General features: G+C 50.1%; 2 protein-coding genes across 6 annotated transcripts in view; one reads left to right on the forward strand and one right to left on the reverse strand.

Moving 5' to 3' along the window:
- Positions 1-14,460, reverse strand: part of VAMP1 (vesicle associated membrane protein 1) — a 105,666-nt gene extending 91,206 nt beyond the window's left edge. The window contains exons 1-5 of one of the 2 annotated variants that reach the window (XM_036910110.2): positions 14,296-14,460; positions 11,088-11,223; positions 10,721-10,879; positions 10,010-10,061; positions 7,444-9,612 (exon numbers count right to left, since the gene is read on the reverse strand). In XM_036910110.2, the coding sequence (XP_036766005.1) occupies positions 9,596-9,612; positions 10,010-10,061; positions 10,721-10,879; positions 11,088-11,223; positions 14,296-14,297 (366 nt within the window). In that variant the 5' untranslated portion in view covers positions 14,298-14,460 and the 3' untranslated portion in view covers positions 7,444-9,595. Of the gene's footprint in view, positions 1-7,443; positions 9,613-10,009; positions 10,062-10,720; positions 10,880-11,087; positions 11,224-14,295 lie in introns of those variants that run through there. The other variant, XM_036910109.2, reaches the window with a different exon arrangement.
- Positions 175-6,764, forward strand: TAPBPL (TAP binding protein like). 4 transcript variants are annotated; one of them, XM_036910095.2, is made up of 7 exons: positions 191-548; positions 1,182-1,391; positions 1,536-1,808; positions 3,631-3,969; positions 4,569-4,871; positions 6,078-6,161; positions 6,355-6,764. In XM_036910095.2, exons 1-6 carry the CDS (start codon positions 356-358, stop codon positions 6,158-6,160), a joined length of 1,401 nt encoding a protein of 466 aa, XP_036765990.2. In that variant the 5' UTR covers positions 191-355; the 3' UTR covers position 6,161; positions 6,355-6,764. The 4 variants fall into 4 exon arrangements, with proteins under 4 accessions (XP_036765991.2, XP_036765990.2, XP_036765995.2 ...); XM_036910100.2 differs by having other exon boundaries at positions 203-419; XM_057491235.1 differs by having other exon boundaries at positions 436-548; positions 1,255-1,391.
- Positions 14,461-16,780: the final 2,320 nt, after the last annotated feature.

Genomic DNA, 16,780 nt, shown 5'->3' on the forward strand with positions numbered 1-16,780 from the left:
CCCCACCTCCTTTCCCGCACGTCCAGCTCCACTCGCTTGGGTCTGGGAAGGGGCTAAAGGGTGCACATGGTGCGGTCAGGTCTCCAAACGGCCCAGGCTTTGCAGGGTGGGGGGGAGGTGAGGAGAAAGAAGAGTGAGCAGAACTCCGGCACCAGCCGCAAACGGCTTCCCAGGGGCAAAGGCCGCCTCGGTGACGCCTCTTCAAAGTGAAAGCGAAAGGTAAGTAGGCGGAAGACGGAAAAGAAGGCGACAGGTAGCGGCCAGCAAGGGGCTTGGAGAGCCCCTTCTCCTCCAGCGTCGCAGCGTGCAGGCAGCGGAGAAGGGCTGAGGGCGAGGAGGCCGGAGAGCAGCCCCCATGGGCGCCGCGGCGGGGTGGTGCCTGCTGCTCTGCTGGGCGCTGGCGGGAGCGGCGGACGCAGGTGAGCAGGAGGCCGGCAGGGCAGTGCCGGGAAGCACAGGCGCCACCTTCCCCTGGATTCCAGACGGGGGCCGGCGTGGCTTCCAATCACCTCCCAAGCCCAACAGGAAAAAGGCTCAGTGCTGGCTGTGTAAGGAACCCACTGTGTTGTGAGAGAGGCTGAGCGCTCAGGTGGAAAAAGGCCAGAGAAAAGAGGGACCCCTCAGCGGATGTGGTGGGGGGCCGCTGTCCCCCTGCAGCGGGCACCGCTGGGGAGCAGACACCTTCCCGAGAGGAAGGGTATCCCCGGAAGCCACTGGGGGGTCGGGGTGTCCCCCGAGGTGGGGGAAGGGACGCCCCTGTACTGAATGGCAGGGAGCAGAGCATGTGGGCTGGCCAGAAACTGAGCAACCGCCACCAAGCCCCTAGTAACACGACGACGTCCGGTGTCTTATGCCAAAGACAATTTGCTCATTTGTTTGCTTTTGCTGAGAAGTCCTTTGACCGAAAAGGTCTTCCATTCAATAGTTGGAAGTAAGAGTAAAACCATAAACCCTTCTGAGCAAGGAAAATCCAGGATTTTAAATAACACACACCAAGAAGCAGGTACTTGGAGTAGCAGTTGCTTCGAAGAAAGCTGGTTGGGGGAATGACAGAAGGAACACAGAGAAAGCTAGGACCCTAGATGACAACTTTCACCCTTTTATGACTCAGTTTGGGGCAAGAGGTGGGTGTGAATACAGAAGTAACTAGACAGGAGGTTCACCTGGCCTTCTCTCTGCAGCAGAAAGGCAGTGGCTGGCAGTGGATGTGGTATTAGACTGCTTCTTGGTGGAGGAAGGTGGAGTCCTTGCCAGCAATAGGAACATGGTGAAGGCCTTACTCGTGCTGAGGCAGGTGCCAGTGACGGATGATGGCTCCCTGGAAGGCTTTGCTGATTTCCAAGGGGACACACACACCAAAGACAACCCACCTGTTACCTTCGAGGCCTCAGGTAAGAGCCCTCCACCCGGAGTCCCAGCTCTTCTGGGATCCTCTGCCGGAACAGTGTGCTCCTGAGTACACCCACCATCCCCTGCCCCCCATGGGCCCGGGTGTTCTCCATCCAGCCTGACCTCTGTGCTGCCCTTCTCCCCAGCGAGCCTGGTAAAGATTCCCCAGGCCGAGGCCTTGCTCCATGCCGACTGCAGCGGGAAGAAGGTGACCTGCGAGATCTCCCACTATTTTCTCCGGGCCAGACAAGGGGCCCCTATTGACACAGCAGCTTCATTCATCGCCAACGTGCAGCTGTCTGGAGGGGGGCCTAGTGTCTCTGTGGTGATGAAGACTCTGGGGGACACTGAGAATGGGGCTGCCTTGCACCCGGCACTGCACCTGCCCCTGAGCCCTCAGGGGACTATTCAGACTGCAGGTGAGAAAATTTAAGTAGCAGAAAGGAAGTTTGGTTTTTTCAAGAGGTCGGATGGAGAACAGAAGGGAACAAGTCTACCTCCATCCACATGTCACCTCAGGGAGTCTCCTAGGCCTTTCTTCCTGAACACCCCAAATGGGGATAATGTTCACCTCACTGGGCTGCCTGAGGAAATGAGATAAACGATGCTCTGTTCACATATGCTGTCCACAGCAGTCTTACGGGGCCAAACACCAGTTTACTCCCGGTGAACAGCCAGCCTGGTCTGGTGCTTCAAGATGACCAGAGCAGAGCACAGGGACACAGATTTTGCTCATTATCTCCTTAGTAAAGCCCAACCGTTGCCCTCTGCAACCCAGCACATCCCAGAGGGCATGGGAAATTGAGAACATGATAGGTTTCTCCAGAGCCTTTCAAATCCAAGTTTGCCTACAAAAAGAGATGACCACATCCAGAGATTAGGGGTCTGCCCTCCTATCCTGAGAAAGCCCCAGAACACTTGAACCTGTGGTCCAACCTAAATTAAGACTGCTACATCAGAAAAGGGGTTCTCATGTCCATCCAGTGTCAACCATAGCCCTGGCATGGCTAGGTAGGCCCCCCTTTTTATTTTGAGATATTTTAGACCTACAAAAAAGATTAAATAATATAATGAATATCTGTACACCATTCACCTAGATTCACCAATTGTTAATACTGTAGTCTCACCTGCAGATAAACATGTCTTTCTCTAGATATATAGATATATAGAGATTCTTCCCTAGACTAAGTGAAAGGAAGCTGCAGATAACTCAACACTTCACCCCAAATGCTTACATGTATATATATCATGATGAATATTGTCCTTCATAACCATAAAACCATCACCTTAACAGCAAACCAAAGTGGAGAGTGGCCTATTGTGGTGCAGGCAATAATGGGGTGCAGTGTGTAAAGATTTAAGAATATCTCCTCACCATTATGTACATTAGCAATCCTGAACAGTATCAATGGTAAAATACCCCTCCCTGCCAGAGTAATTTGTCCCCATCTCACACACCACAGCTTGGTAGCTACTAGACATCCTACTTAAAACATGTTAAAATTGATACAACACTGTCAAATACAATGGCCAAATGCAAACTTCTCTAACTGCCCCAATAATGCTCTTTATAGCTTTCTTGTTTTTTGTTTTGTTTTGTTTTGTCTTTTTAAGCCCAGGAATCATACAAGACCATACATTGCATGTTGCTGTCTTGTGCCTTTAGCCTCCTTTACTCCAGAACGGTTTTTCCCAGCATTGACATTTTCAGAGACTTCAGGCCTGCTGTCTTGCAGAGTACCCCACCACTTGGATTTGTCTGATTAGATATATGTTTGGCATGTTTGCTACAAATACTACCACTGTGTGCTTTCTAAGCTCATACCTAGTCAGCCTTCCCAGCAGCCTTGCCTCAAGCAGATGTGTTGGCCACACTAAGGACTTGCCCACAGTCACAGGGCTAGTAAGTGGAAGAACCAGGGTTCCAAAGCTTTCTCTGCTACTCCAGTGGTTCTTATCTGAAGGTCAACAGCAACCCATCATTTGGCATGTGTATTTTTCTGCTGAGAAGTTCATAGCGTTCATCACTTGTCCCGCGTTAAATGACTACAAAAGTTAAGATTACCACGTGTGCCACACTGCCTTTCCAGAGCCCCATTTCTTTGTGGTTACATCTGACGGGAAATGAACTCAACTGGCCTCCTGAGAAGGCAGGAGCAGGTGCATGCCTACAACAGCTTAGAGGTCAGGTGACTTGAAGGAGGAAGAAGCCCACCACCACCACACTTTTTCTCGCCACAGTGGAGTTCCAGGTGACAACACGGACCCCATCCCTGAATTTCCTGCTGGGGTCCTCAGCCTCCCTGCACTGTGGCTTCTCCATGGCACCAGGCTTGGCCCTCACTGGCGTGGAGTGGCGGCTGCAACATAAGGGTGATGGGAAGCTGGTGCACAGCTGGACCACAGAGCAGGGACAGGTCAAGCGGGAGGGCGCTGCCCTGGAGCCCGAGCAGCTACTCATGGCCGGGGATGCCTCCCTCACCCTACCCAGCCTCACTCTGAAGGACGAGGGGACCTACGTTTGCCAGATCACCACCTCTCTGTACCGAGCTCAGCAAATCATCCAGCTCCACGTCCAAGGTGAGGCCGCGGCTAGGTTATCCGCGGGAGGGGGAAGGGATGTGCCTATTGGGAGTGTTTTCCAGAATGGATTCCAAATAGAAAGCGACTTCCCAAGAGGCAGACTGCATTCCCACAACCTAAATGCCACTCCACCCTAAAAGTGCACACAGTGTTGGACTGCTTCCCGCCACACTCGGATGATTCCATGGAGAAACTTCCCAGCCCGGGATCCTGCTGCCCTGCCTTGGCTGCTGTGTCCAATCACCCCAGTCCTTCGGGACACATCCTGGGAGGGGCGGTGGCAAACCAAGAAGGGGCACTGGGAGGGTCCTGACTGGGGGGCATATTTCAACTGTGGTAACACTTAAAATCACTGGCTTATTTGCCATAAGCAGCAGCAAACCAACCTTTAGCTAGTTTTACTATTGTTTTTTCAATTACCTGGGGAGGATGTACCTCCTCCTGGCTTGCATCTGTGTGGTCCCCACACCCCTGTGGCGCCACACTGAGGAGGATATGTCAGCATCCAGCCTAGGCTTCCTCTCAGGAGGCAACTGTGTCAACTCTGCGGTCCCATTGCATCCCTTTGGAATCTCTGCACTCACTTACTCTTCCAGCTTCTCCCAAAGTACGACTGAGCTTGGCCAGCGAAGCTCTGCCACCCACCCTCACCTGCAGTGTCTCTGGCTACTATCCCCTGGACGTGACTGTGATATGGATCCGAGAGGAGCTGGGTGGAGCCCCAGCCCCAGTCTCCGGTGCCTCCTTCTCCAGCCTCCGGCAAAGCGCAATGGGCACCTACAGCATCACCTCCTCCCTGACAGCGGAACCTGGCTCTGCGGGAGCCTCTTATACCTGCCAGGTCACCCACATCTCCCTGGAGGAGCCCCTCAGGGCCAGCATCCGGGTTGCCCTGCCAGGTACTGGGCATGCCCTCCTCTTCCCGCATCAGACGTGGGCTCATGGCTCCCTGCCTCCAGCTCATCTGTGGCTTTGTTCTGCTTCCCACAGCACTTTGTTCAGTCCCCACTTCTTTCCCAAGGAGGCAGCCTCCAGAGCTGCCACCACACATCCCGAGACATCCTTTCCCCCCAGGTTCGAGGGCAACAGGCAATGTGCTAAGAGCAGGAGACCAGCTTGCATTAATTCCTGATCCTGCCTTCAAGGAGCTTAGTCCAGTTGGAGGGACAGAGTAGGCAATCGGAGAAGATGACCCCAGGGAGACATGCGAGCTGAGCTGCTAGTTCAGGGGGAGGGGGACACCCAAGACCAAAAGAACAGCATGAGCGAAGGCCAAATTATAAAACAGCCAGAAGAGAATTGGGGTAACTGCGTACCTAGAGCCAAGGGTCTAGGGAAAGGGGGAGGTGGCTCTGAAGCTTGGGAGGTAAATCTATTTACTGAGCATTTACATGAATCAAACACAATACTAGGCACTGGATGGAGAAGTACATGTATTATCATGGCTTCCATCTTACTGAGGAGTAAGTTGTCACTTACAGATGCTAACTAATTCACCCAAGTCACCTACCTAGTAAATAATGAGAAAATGTGAAAAACAGGAAGCCTTAAACCTTCTACTACTATCAGTGAACATATCACAACGGCCTTCAAGCTGGAATTTCATCCTGAAGCCACAGAATGTTGTTAAAGGTTTTAAACAGCGCAGGGCAGGCACCCACACCCCAAAGTGTAAGCATCCAGGAGCACTGGCCATCACCTGGTGGCTCACCACTCTAAGCTTCAAACTAGGGCTTTGTCTCAGCTCCTATCATTCCCCTGCTATTTCACAAAATAGTAAACCTAACAAAGTATTTCCTAGCAATTAAAAACAAAATCCCAGTTTAACTGTCAACCACAACTCTAACCTAAATCTCTCTTGCAAAGCAATTTTAAACTCTTCTCCAGGCGTAGAAAGAGGTAAAGAATTGTGTGTGGAGTAACACACAGACCAACAACCTAGAGCAAGTGTGGACGCTACTCTGTGCCCAGTTCCTGGGAGGGAGCAGCACACAGACATGAGCTCCTCCCCCAGGGATGGATCACACTGCGTCATGGCCCTGCCAGGGCAGACCCCTGGGTGCAGCTCCATAGATGATCCGCGCCCACTCTGCTCTCCCCTATAGGGCAGAGAATGGCCTTTGGAGTCCTTTTCGCCAGCAGTCTCTTCCTTCTTGCCCTGTTGTTCCTGGGGCTTCAGAGACGGTAAGGTAAGAGCCTGGTCACCCTCAGCTCTGCGCCACCCAGCCCACTTGTAGATCAGCCTGCCCTAACTAACCACCTCCCCACCCAGACCAGGGATGAAACCCAAGTTCCCCAGTTCCAGCCAATACCCCCACCACAGCTCCCAGCTTCTGGGGTTATCCCAACTGAATCCAACCTTGTTCCCTTGTTTTCTCCTAGCTGGCTCACCGAGGTCTGCCAACACCCTGTAGTGCTCCAAGTAGCTACTCTCCTGCCTCAGAGTAGAAAAGAGTGGTCACGTGTTCCCAGGACTTTACACCGAATCTCGGAGCTCAAAAAGCCCCAGGACAGATCGTGGGGGCTCTGGCTCGGGGGAAGGGCAGACCTGTCTCCCTTCACAATGACCCTGGGTTGAGCTCCAAGGGAGACAACGTGAGGAGGTGAGAGTGGCAGCAGAAAGGAAGTGTCTGGAGGCTAAAACACAAGTCAGACTTGAGGTGCAGTGGCAGGAAAAGAAAACAGGAAGAATTTATGAAAAGGGCAGGTGAGGTATGGTGGGCAAAGGCGGAGTTGGACCACCATGCACGAATATTGAACTCTGTCCAAATAAAAGCCCCTGTGTCCTCAGAGGCCAAGCTTTCTACTTTCCTGTCTCTCCCCATGCTAGACCCAACTGAGTGTGTCCCCGGGCCTAGAAGCTCCAATTTGCCGAGTGTTCCAGGTGTGAAACGCAGGCCCTCGGGGGCAGCCCTGAGGCTCAGTCTCCACAACTGAGCTGCAGATAAGGTTCTTCTCCTCTCGACAGATGTTGGGAATTTCAGCATACCTACAAACACCTCACTCCCCCAGCTGCAAGGGAGAGAGTTCTCCTTTTACTCATTTCTAGAATGTGCCTAGTCAACAGAGTGGAATTAGCAAAAGAAAACCCATGCACGAGGATGATGGCGAGCAGATTGTGTGTACCAGAGGCCTCATCTGGTCCCGACCCCTGGGACAGGACAGGCAGGCTGAGGACCTGCAAGGAAGGAGAAAGGAGCTGTTTGAGCAAACCTGCAGTTGTTTGTGACGGGATGTCTGAAACGCCCACTCAGCTTCCTGCCGTCACTTCCTCTTACCACACCTGTTAGAATGGGGCTGCTTCCGGTATGAATGCGGAGACCACTTCCTCTGCCAAAATCCAGATCTTTAATCTCGAGGAGACCATACAGCACACACAAGCCAGGCTTCTGGCCCCAGCAACGTCAGACCGCTAGAAGAAACACTCCCGGCTCCCCAGTCCTCAGTTAGTCCAGCCAAACAACAACCAAGTCAGTGTAGTGGTAGGAATCTGTATTTTTTGCCTTTGTTCAGAATACATGAAATTGGTAAATCTGCCACATGCCTTTGGTGGAAGTACAAGTGATACTATTCTACACACGTTGAGATTGGGGTTAGGAAAACAGAGAGGTGGTGACAGACACACAGTGGAAACCCCACATCATCTCATGGCAAACAAACCCAAGGAGGAGATGTGGGACACTTGGCTTCATTTGACTGCAAGTCCCGGGGTTTAGTTGCACATTTGCTCATGCACATGGGTGGTGGGAGGAAGGCGGATAACAAAGACGGAAGAGGGTAGGGGTTGGGGTGAGAAAGGAAGTAGAAGGGCTAACACCCCCCAAAAGAACAGAGCCAACTACACCTGGTGAGCCCCAGAGGGACAGAAACCCAGGAAATAATTCCTGTGACAGGGCTAGATGGGCCAAGGAGGCGAATTTGCTTCAAGCTTGGGACACATCGAGGACAGTGGTGGTTCTTTCCAGCGGTGACCCCCTGCATTAGGCAAGGAGGAGCCCAGAGGAGAGTGGAGACCTTCGAGGAGGCCGTTGGGAGGGTACACTGACTGCTTTCTTCCAGCTTTTCAATCCCGCCTCGGGGCAGGACGAAGGGAACGTGAGAAACAGGAGCGAAGGGAGAGGGAGGATGGTTTTGCACAATGAAATGCTGCTGCATGGAAAGAGAGCATCTAGATCCAGCCCAGCCTGGCTTCAGCCTCTTCCTGCTTGTGGATCGGAGGATGGAGGGACCAAAGGGTCATGGGGGTTCCACCTTCCGTTCCCAGCCTGCCCTCCTCCCCTCACACCTGAGTCTATCCCATTCAACCGTCTATCCTGAAGCCCAGCAGTATCTACCAAGACAGGCTCAGCAGTTACCATGGGGCATCCACAAACCACACAAAGGGAAAGAAGGGCAAAGAGGTAAAGTGGAATTCCGGAGGGCATGGGTGGTTTGGAAGGGGAACCTACTGCAGGAAGAACAGAGCTGGCTCTAAATGAGAGACCCCGTGACAGCAGAGCAATATAGGAAAACACCTGTCTCCAGACTTGTCTAAATGCTCAGAATCAGCCGGGCCTCCAGAAAGACCTCTTGCCTCACCCCTTTGGCAAGTACATGGAAGGGGTGTGGAGGAAAGGAGGCCAAGAGGTTCACTTCTAAGACCCCCTAACTTCTAACAACCTCATGCTCCTTTAGCAACTGAAGGGAGGAATGGAACAGGACCTTCTGTAACAAGAGGGTGAGAAGTAGCTTCTTCGAAGATTGTTATTTTCCAATCAGGCCCAACTCAGTTTTCCTGTACCAGGCATTCTCTATCTATGCCAATAATCAAACTAACTGAGAGTCCCGAACTTTTGCAATGTAAAATTATTTGGTGCCCTCATGAACAATATAGAATGTTGCAGAAAATGTGAACAAGAGACAACTCTTTCCAGTTATGAGCTCATGGGACTGCTTCTAGAATGGGAATGAGAGTTCCGGTATTTTCAGAATTAATAGGTGTTCTCTGAAGAACAAAGCAGGACACTGTTAAGATCCCTGAAAACATAGAAAATTTTGGCCAAACAGATTAGAAACAACCACAAAACACAGGTTTTACTTTCTAAAAGGGTATTGCACCAGGACCAAGTTGGACTTTGGGGCTCCCCCGGGGTCCTCTTCAGGCCTGGCACAGGAGAAGAGCTCCGTGTGGCCAGGGCAGCCCTGAGTGGGCACCATTTCCCCAGCTGTTCCCAGCCTTCTGCCAGTAGCCTGGCCTTTCCTGGTGACACCACGAGTACCAGTACCCTTCTCCCCTGACCCTGGCGTATCCTTGGGCATGCCACCTCAGCTGCACTCCTTCCTCTCCTCCCCTCGGCCTCTAGCTCTTTCTGGTTTTGGGAGAACACGAGAGTACATCAGAAGCAGGCAGGAGGAGGCGCCACTGCCGCTCTCCAGGTAGTGACTTCAGGACTGCGCCACAAGCAGCACTTCTGGTGTTGAGGGACACAGTGCAAATGAAAGCAACAGAAAAGGGAGGAATGGGTGATGGAGAAGCCGGGGCCAGGCTGGATGAAGGTACATGGGGCACTTTGTTGAGAAAGCACAGAGGGAGAAGGACATGAGTTTGGATGGCAATGGAGAACAGGGTGGGAGCAGCACATTCTCAAGTAAAAAAGTAGACTGGACACAGGAGTCAGGAAGTCCCAGATGGAGAAAAGAAAGAGACAGGAGGGAACAAGAGGGCAAATTACATCGTTACTAGACATTTAGGTCTTCCAGTTGTAGGTGTCCCATCCCCATGGCCTACCTCTGACCCAAGGCAGTGACAAAGAGCACAGTCCCACTTCCCCAGAACAGCAGGGACCCTCTTCCCATAGTACCTTGTAGAAGGAAGGCTTGTCCATCAAGGAAGCCCATCGTCTTTGCCCTTCCCACCTCCCGAACCAGGTGATGACCCCACCGCCACGCTCTCCATACCTCAGTCAGAGCAGCCCCACTGCCCAGGCAGGCAGGGCTCGGAGAGGATGCCAGGACCTTCCCACCTCTTCACCCCACCAGCGATCTCAGCGATACTTACTTACAATAACTACCACGACGATGGCACAGATAGCTCCCAGCATGATCATCATCTGAGGAAACAATGACAAAAAGCCGGCCCTTGGACTTAGGGAAGGAGGAAAGGAGCCAGGACTAGACACGTGGGAAGAGAACGTCTGCATCCTCAGGATCATGAAAGAATCCACACGTCTCCCAGGAGATCCGCAGGCCTCTCGGGGAGGGCCCAACCTTCATGCTTCCCACCAGAGCAACCCCTGCACCACAGCTGACGCTTCTCAGAAGCAACAGAGCACCTGCAGCTCTTTATCGCTCAAATTCCAATGGAGGTGCAGCATTTGGATCTTGGATCAATGGGTTCATTTTTCGTAGTCAAGTGTTCAGCTCATTCCTAAAAGCTGCAAATATATAACTACATCTATACCAGCCATTGGTTCAGTGCTTGTCTGAGGAAGGGCCAGGTGAGAATTCTTCCAGGGATCTTGGGGAAAAGCAGCTTGACTAACCACCTCCAAACTCATCCCTGCCTCCCAGTGAGCATTCTGAATTCTCTAGCCTACCCTGGTGGCCATTCCTGGTAATGCACCTCACGGAAGCGTTCGAGATTTCCTCCAAGTTCTGGAGGGCAGAGATTCTACACCACTAGAGAGAAGGAATGTAGAACCTGAGGGTTTTCTTGCCCTCTAAGACTTGAGACCCAGGAAAAGAAGGGGGAGAGGACAAGAAAATTCACCTTGCAGTTTTTCCACCAATACTTTCTCTTTAGCTTCGCAGCACTGCTCTCAAACTGTGACGCTTCTACCTGCAAGGCATCAGCTCGGTCATCCAGCTCTGACAGTATCTCGTCCCTCTTCAGGACCTTGTCCACATTCACACGCATCATGTCCACCACCTGAAGGGGATGCAGAAACGAGCCTGCTAAGCTCCCCACTAGAGGTGGGAGACAGAACAGTGACCAGGGAATTGTGTGGCAATTTTAAGTAACTAAGTAACCCTAAGGGATTCCTTGCCTCCCAGAGCATTTAGCTACCCCTCTGTAACAAAGAGAAGTTTCTAAACTTCTGTGATTTGGAAACTCAAAGAAAAAGCTCTCCACCTACCTCCTCCACTTGTGCCTGGGTTTGCTGTAGTCGTCTGTTACTGGTGGTATTGGGAGGGCCAGGGGGACCCCCACCTGGGGCAGTCCCTTCTGACCCTTCGGTGGGAGTTTGGGTGGGTGGCTGAGCTGCAGCAGACCTGTGCAGAGAGGGGGACAGCGTACACAAAGTAACCAAGGCAAGAAAGGATCACAGGCGTGCTCAGCCCACACTACCTCAACAATGCTGATTACGTTCTATGCACAGAAGGGATTCTAGCTCCCTGGCAACAGCAAGTAGGGAGATGCAGCACAGAGGCAAGAAGCAAAAGCTGGAAGATCCTGTAACAACATTTAGGTGGGGCATAGGGGCATCCAGGGTGGCACCACGGAGTCCTGTTTGGGCTGTCCTTTGACCCAAACGCAGACACATGTTCTGGCATGGCAGCTACATGGACAAATGTGCCAGCTGTGGCCTAATGGCACTTCCCTGTCAGAAGTCTTTCAACATGAAGTCAAACTAGAAAACTCCAAACCAAGTTAGGAGAAATTCATACAAAAGATTAAACCCTCAAGGAAAAGACCATGGACTGAACAACTTTTTCTTTTGTATTTTTGTAGTAACAGCTTTATTGAGATATAATTCACATACCATAAAATTCTCCCTTTTAAAGTGCAACCCAGTGGTTTGTACTATATTCACAAAGCTGTGTAACCATCACAACTAATTTTATAACATTTTGATTGCCCTCAACAAAATTAACTCTGTACCCGTCAGTCACTCCCTTGTCCTCTTTCTCCCCAGCTACTAGCAACTATTTTCTGGTCTCTATGGATTTTCTTATTCTGGACATTTCATCTAAATGGAATCATACAAATACAGTTTTTTGTGACTGGCTTCTTTCACTTAGCATGTGTTATCCATTGAACAGCTCTTTTTTTTTTTTTTTTTTGCCATGTCTGAATATTAAAAAAAAAAAAAGAAAAGGCAAGCTGACAGACTCTGTGAAGAGGATCCAGTTTTTGGCTGTTTCATGCAATGATTAATTAGTATACTGGGACTGTTCTGAGGACAACTTGGAGAATCACCCAAAGGCAAGGCTTCCATAGGTGGAGTGAGTCAGGGCTGTTTGCTTGCTTTGTTTCTGGCAGAGAAGATGGGGGCTTCACTCAGAACTGGGGCCCAAAGCAATTATATTAGCTATGAATCTGTTCCAAGAGCATAGAGAGGAAGCAAAAAATATGGGACATGGTCCTCAGTGTACATGCACTGAAGGGACATTCTGTCCCTTCCTTTTCTAGATTTGGCATCAAGACTCAGAAGACTCCCCTAGTTCTTTATGTTCCAAAGAGAAATCTTAGTTTGTAGTACTTAAGAGAAATCATCCTCTCTTTCCCTTAGCCTAAGAATAGATTCATCTAGGGTGGAGTCTTCAAGATAAACTCCTCTCCATGTTCCAACACATCCAGGCTAAATTCACCCCCTAAGGAATTTCTGTAAGTCTAACCTAAGACGAGATTTTCTGTCCCAAGGAAGAACCCACTGGCAAGAGAAAGATCCCTCAAATGTGATGAAGAACAGAAATCACAGAACTCCTCAAACAGAAGCAGAATATCACAAACTATACCTCACAGGGGCAGTCCAAGTAAATTAAATGCACCAGGGAGTAAACCATCAGAGTCACAGAAAAGGAAATGCCTGGACTACTCTCAATAGAACTAACACCCAGGAGTTACTCCTCCGTAAGTCAATTTATTTTGGCCTAAAAAGTTAGAGGATAACTCCTCAGAGAAGCTATACTAGCAGATTACATCCAGCTCATCCCCATTTAAGGAATCGCTTTCCCATTTCCCTCTAAGGCACAAAGAAGCCAAAAAACAGAAAGACACAAAGCCACGAAGCCCCAAGACTCTTGTGCTACTGCTGAGCTAAACAATCTAGTTCTCTGACAGTGGAAAATTCAGTGAGCAGGTAGCAGCCAGTGTTTGGTCTTGGAAGCATTCCAGAATGGTGGCACCAATGACAAGATTAAGGTCAGAGACCTCGTGACGCCCTGCTAGTCACCATGCTTTCTTCATCTCCTGTTCATCACACATGGGTGCTACTGGGAACCAGTCAGCTGAGAAGGGTCCCTCTCCCCAAGAGGAAAACAGATGGAATCCTAGGACTTGGCCAAAATGCAGAGAGGCACATATACAGATAAAGCTGCAGAAATCAGAGAAAAAGTGAAATGGTTATAAAGCATTTGAAAGGACCATTTCATTTACTATTACTGGGAGTTGGGAAAAGTCAGCAGTAGAATATCTAGGGATAGCTATAACCCTTATGTAACATTAAGTATATCTTTTCCCTTTTTTGTCACTAAGAGAAGCAACACAAATATACCTAAGCCCGGGCCAAGACTCCAGAAAGTAGTAAGAAAGAAAAATCTCTGTTAAATATACTGTGGTCCTGACAGGGAAGTACTTCATTTGTCTAGCCACAGTTCTCCCTCAGTATCTTGAAATGGGGTTGATGGTGAAGATAATGGTCAGAGACTAAACTGAATATGTTCGGGGACGGCGGGAATCCTCAGCTCCATTTCTCTTCCAAATACTTGGCCAAGACTCAATGACAGGAAAACACCTCCTATATGGGTGGCTTTGGGATGAATGGCTTTTTGGAATCACATGCCACTGCCCCTTGAGTCTTTCTGAGCTGCTCACCAGGCGCCAGAGAACTGGCAGATAAGTTCTGGAGCTCTGCTCACTGCCAAGAGTGGGGATGCATGTCACAGCTAGGGTGAGGGGCATACACAAATCCAGCGATTGCAGGGCAATCCAAATTACCAACTGGCAGGTGTACAGATCACAGACTTCCCAGAGGTCCTAAGCACAGATTCACTCAGACAAGGATCTCGAGCCCCCTCCCCAGTGCCTGCAAGCCCCACCTTCGCCCTCTCTCCAGCTCCACTATACCGAGACCTGAATAAGGCGCCCCGCAGACCAGAGAGGATGCAGTGAGTGTGAGTCCCCCACGCCCCTGCCCCGCCCTGGGGTGCTGACTGGAGCTGGGGCAGGAATGGGGTGCTGCCCCCCTCCCCGGGGGTGGCCAGGTCTGGGGGCGGCCGGCGGAGGTAGTTCTCAGCGTAGCTGCAGCTGCTGCAATGCGCCATTTTCCGTCTCGCAGAGTCCGGCGCTGGGCGTGAGGGCTGGCAAGGAGATGTGCAGCCCCCACACCAGAGTCAACTCACATTTCTCTGGCAGAGGGAGGAGGGGTCCGTGTCCTCTCCCGAGGCTGCAGAGAGAAAACCCGGCACGGTAAACGCTGCGGTTGAAGTCGACTGAAGCTCCGAGCCCCGCCCCCAGAACACAAGCCAAGCTCTAGCGGCAACAGAATCCACTGCGGCACCCGCGCCGGTCCCCGTTTTTATTGGCGCCGACCACGCCTTCCGGATAACGAGGCCACTCCCGCCGCCCAATCCCCGCCCAGCGCAGGCACCAGTACAGACGCAAAGCCCGAGGCCGAGCTCCCGCCCCTGCAAGTCGGCCAATCACAGCTCTCCTCTCACCCAACCCGGAAAGGAGCGGTTGCTGCGAGGGGAGTTCACAGCTTGCGGAGTAGTAGGAGTAGCAGGGCGTGGTGGAAATACGCGCCAGCGCTCTGGAAGGGCGGCTCCCAGTAGTTTGAATTGGCTTGTTTGGTGCCTCTCAGCCAATCGCTGAGCAGTGATTGAAGTCCCTCCAGCCAATCACGCCGCTTCCTCCCACGGACCCGGTGGCAGTAGCTGGGACTCTAGAATCCTCCAAGAAGCGCGTTTCGAAGCTCTACGCACGGCTGGTCCTACTAGATCTGGCCGGTACTGCACCACACCAGCCCATCCCTGGCAAACAACTCTGAGGAAGCAGAATCCATTAAGGCAGAGCCGCGGGCTCTCGCGGCCGAAGACTGGGCACGGGGTTCGGTACCCCCAAATACCAATGCAAATACAAGGGCTGCGTGCATCCGTTTCCATCAACTCAGCCAACAAGCTCCTCACCCAGTGTGTCCTAAATAGAACTCCCCCCACCAAACCTCCTCCTCCTATCCTTCCCTCCCAGGGAGGTTACCAACCGCACAATCTCGGTTGCCCACACCAGAAACCTGTAAACCATCCTAGATTTCCTCCCCGTTCACCTTCACCCCTCCTCTAATAATTCGCCGAGTTGAGTCGATTTTCCTTCCTAGTATTTCAAGCATTCTCTCCCCTCATCTCCCTGACCTATTTTAGACAATTATGCTTTGCCTGGATGCCATCGGTTGTAAAACTCACCATTTTTTAGCTCCCGCTAAGAAAAAAGGTAGCAGTGACACGACACACACATACTGCCTTATCACTTAGAATTTTTATAATTATTGAAAGTGAAGGTTTATATAGATTTTTCTTATCACATTTCACTTTCATGAATATATAAAAAAATAGAGAACATGGTTACAGTATCCCTAAAACTTCACATTCAAGGGCTAACTCATGATTCATGTTTTTGACTCAGTCTTAGGTGTCCACGATTTTCCACACAATCTAGTTAGTCTTCGTGTACCATCAAGGGCTTTGGTGATGCAGCATATTTTTTAAGTGTTCCTCTTTTTTCTCTGGAATTTTCTTCCAAGCCGTTTGGAATCCATTTAGCATCCATTAGGCAAGTTTTCATCCTTATGATCAGGAATGACAATTACAGTATGACTGCTGTCTGGCTAATAGTTATAGTGAAACGTCTCAATTTAGATTTTTGGGGGGGAAAAATAAGTGCCTCTCAGAATTAATGAAATGTAAAATCTGCTTCTAGTCTTGCCCTCCCTCATATCCATTTTGAGTTCATTGTTGCATTAGGTGTGAGGTTTAGGTTGGGGTTTGTTTTTTTACCCATGGATAGCCAGCTGATCCAGGGCCATTTGTTGAAAAAGCAATCCTTCCTCCGTTAAATTGCTTTTGTACTTTTGTTAAAACTCAGTTGGGCATATTTATACAAGTCTACTTCTGGGTTCTCTCTTTAGTTCCATCAATCTATTTGTCTATCCTTCTGCCAATAACACACTATCTTAATTACTATAGCTATTTAACATTGGGTGGGATTATTTCTCCTGCTTTATTGTTCTTTTTCAAAATTGTTTCAGCTAGTCTAGATCCTTTGCCTAAAAGGTCACTTCAGAAATGAATTTGTGAGCTGGCAAGAAAGCAAAAACTATGTAAACACCAAAAACTAAGTGAAAGCTGGTGCGCAGAGAAATATGACAAGTACCGAAGCATGTTTTGTTTTGAGGGCATTTGCTATAAGTTGAATTTAGGCACGGTGGCTTCACAGGGTGCCACTGTGGCATAGGAAAGAGAGCCCAGGGCTTTCCAGGGTTGGAAATCTAATAGAAAGCCCCTACCATAAAGCTGCAAACTCAAAGAACTGTATCTTCATTTAAGAGTGGATTTAAAATATGCTAACACTAAAACTACCTCAGGGGACTACATAGAAAATTGCTTGTCTGGAACCTAGATACCTATTGGAAATCTTTTTTTTTCTTTTAAATCTTTGCAAAGAATTTATAAACATAAACTGTGTCTTTTCTGCCTAAATTTCTTATTGATCCTAAAAACAAAATGGCAAGAATTTAAAGTGGTTTTGGGTTGACACTACCATCAAGCAGCCAGCAGAAGCAGTGCATATCTTCTCTGGATGAACTCATCTTCAATTCAGGCCTTGGGGAAC

This window comes from Manis pentadactyla, chromosome 14, assembly GCF_030020395.1.
Source record: "Manis pentadactyla isolate mManPen7 chromosome 14, mManPen7.hap1, whole genome shotgun sequence".
NCBI lineage: Eukaryota > Metazoa > Chordata > Mammalia > Pholidota > Manidae > Manis > Manis pentadactyla.

Bases quoted from the DNA above. Each gene is read 5' to 3' on its own strand.
- TAPBPL (XM_036910095.2), top strand. From the start codon at position 356: ATGGGCGCCGCGGCGGGGTGGTGCCTGCTGCTCTGCTGGGCGCTGGCG. The intron at 549-1,181 runs GTAAGGAACCCA...TTCTCTCTGCAG, and splicing joins AAAGGCTCAGTGCTGGCTGT to CAGAAAGGCAGTGGCTGGCA. The intron at 1,809-3,630 runs GTGAGAAAATTT...TTCTCGCCACAG, and splicing joins GGGGACTATTCAGACTGCAG to TGGAGTTCCAGGTGACAACA.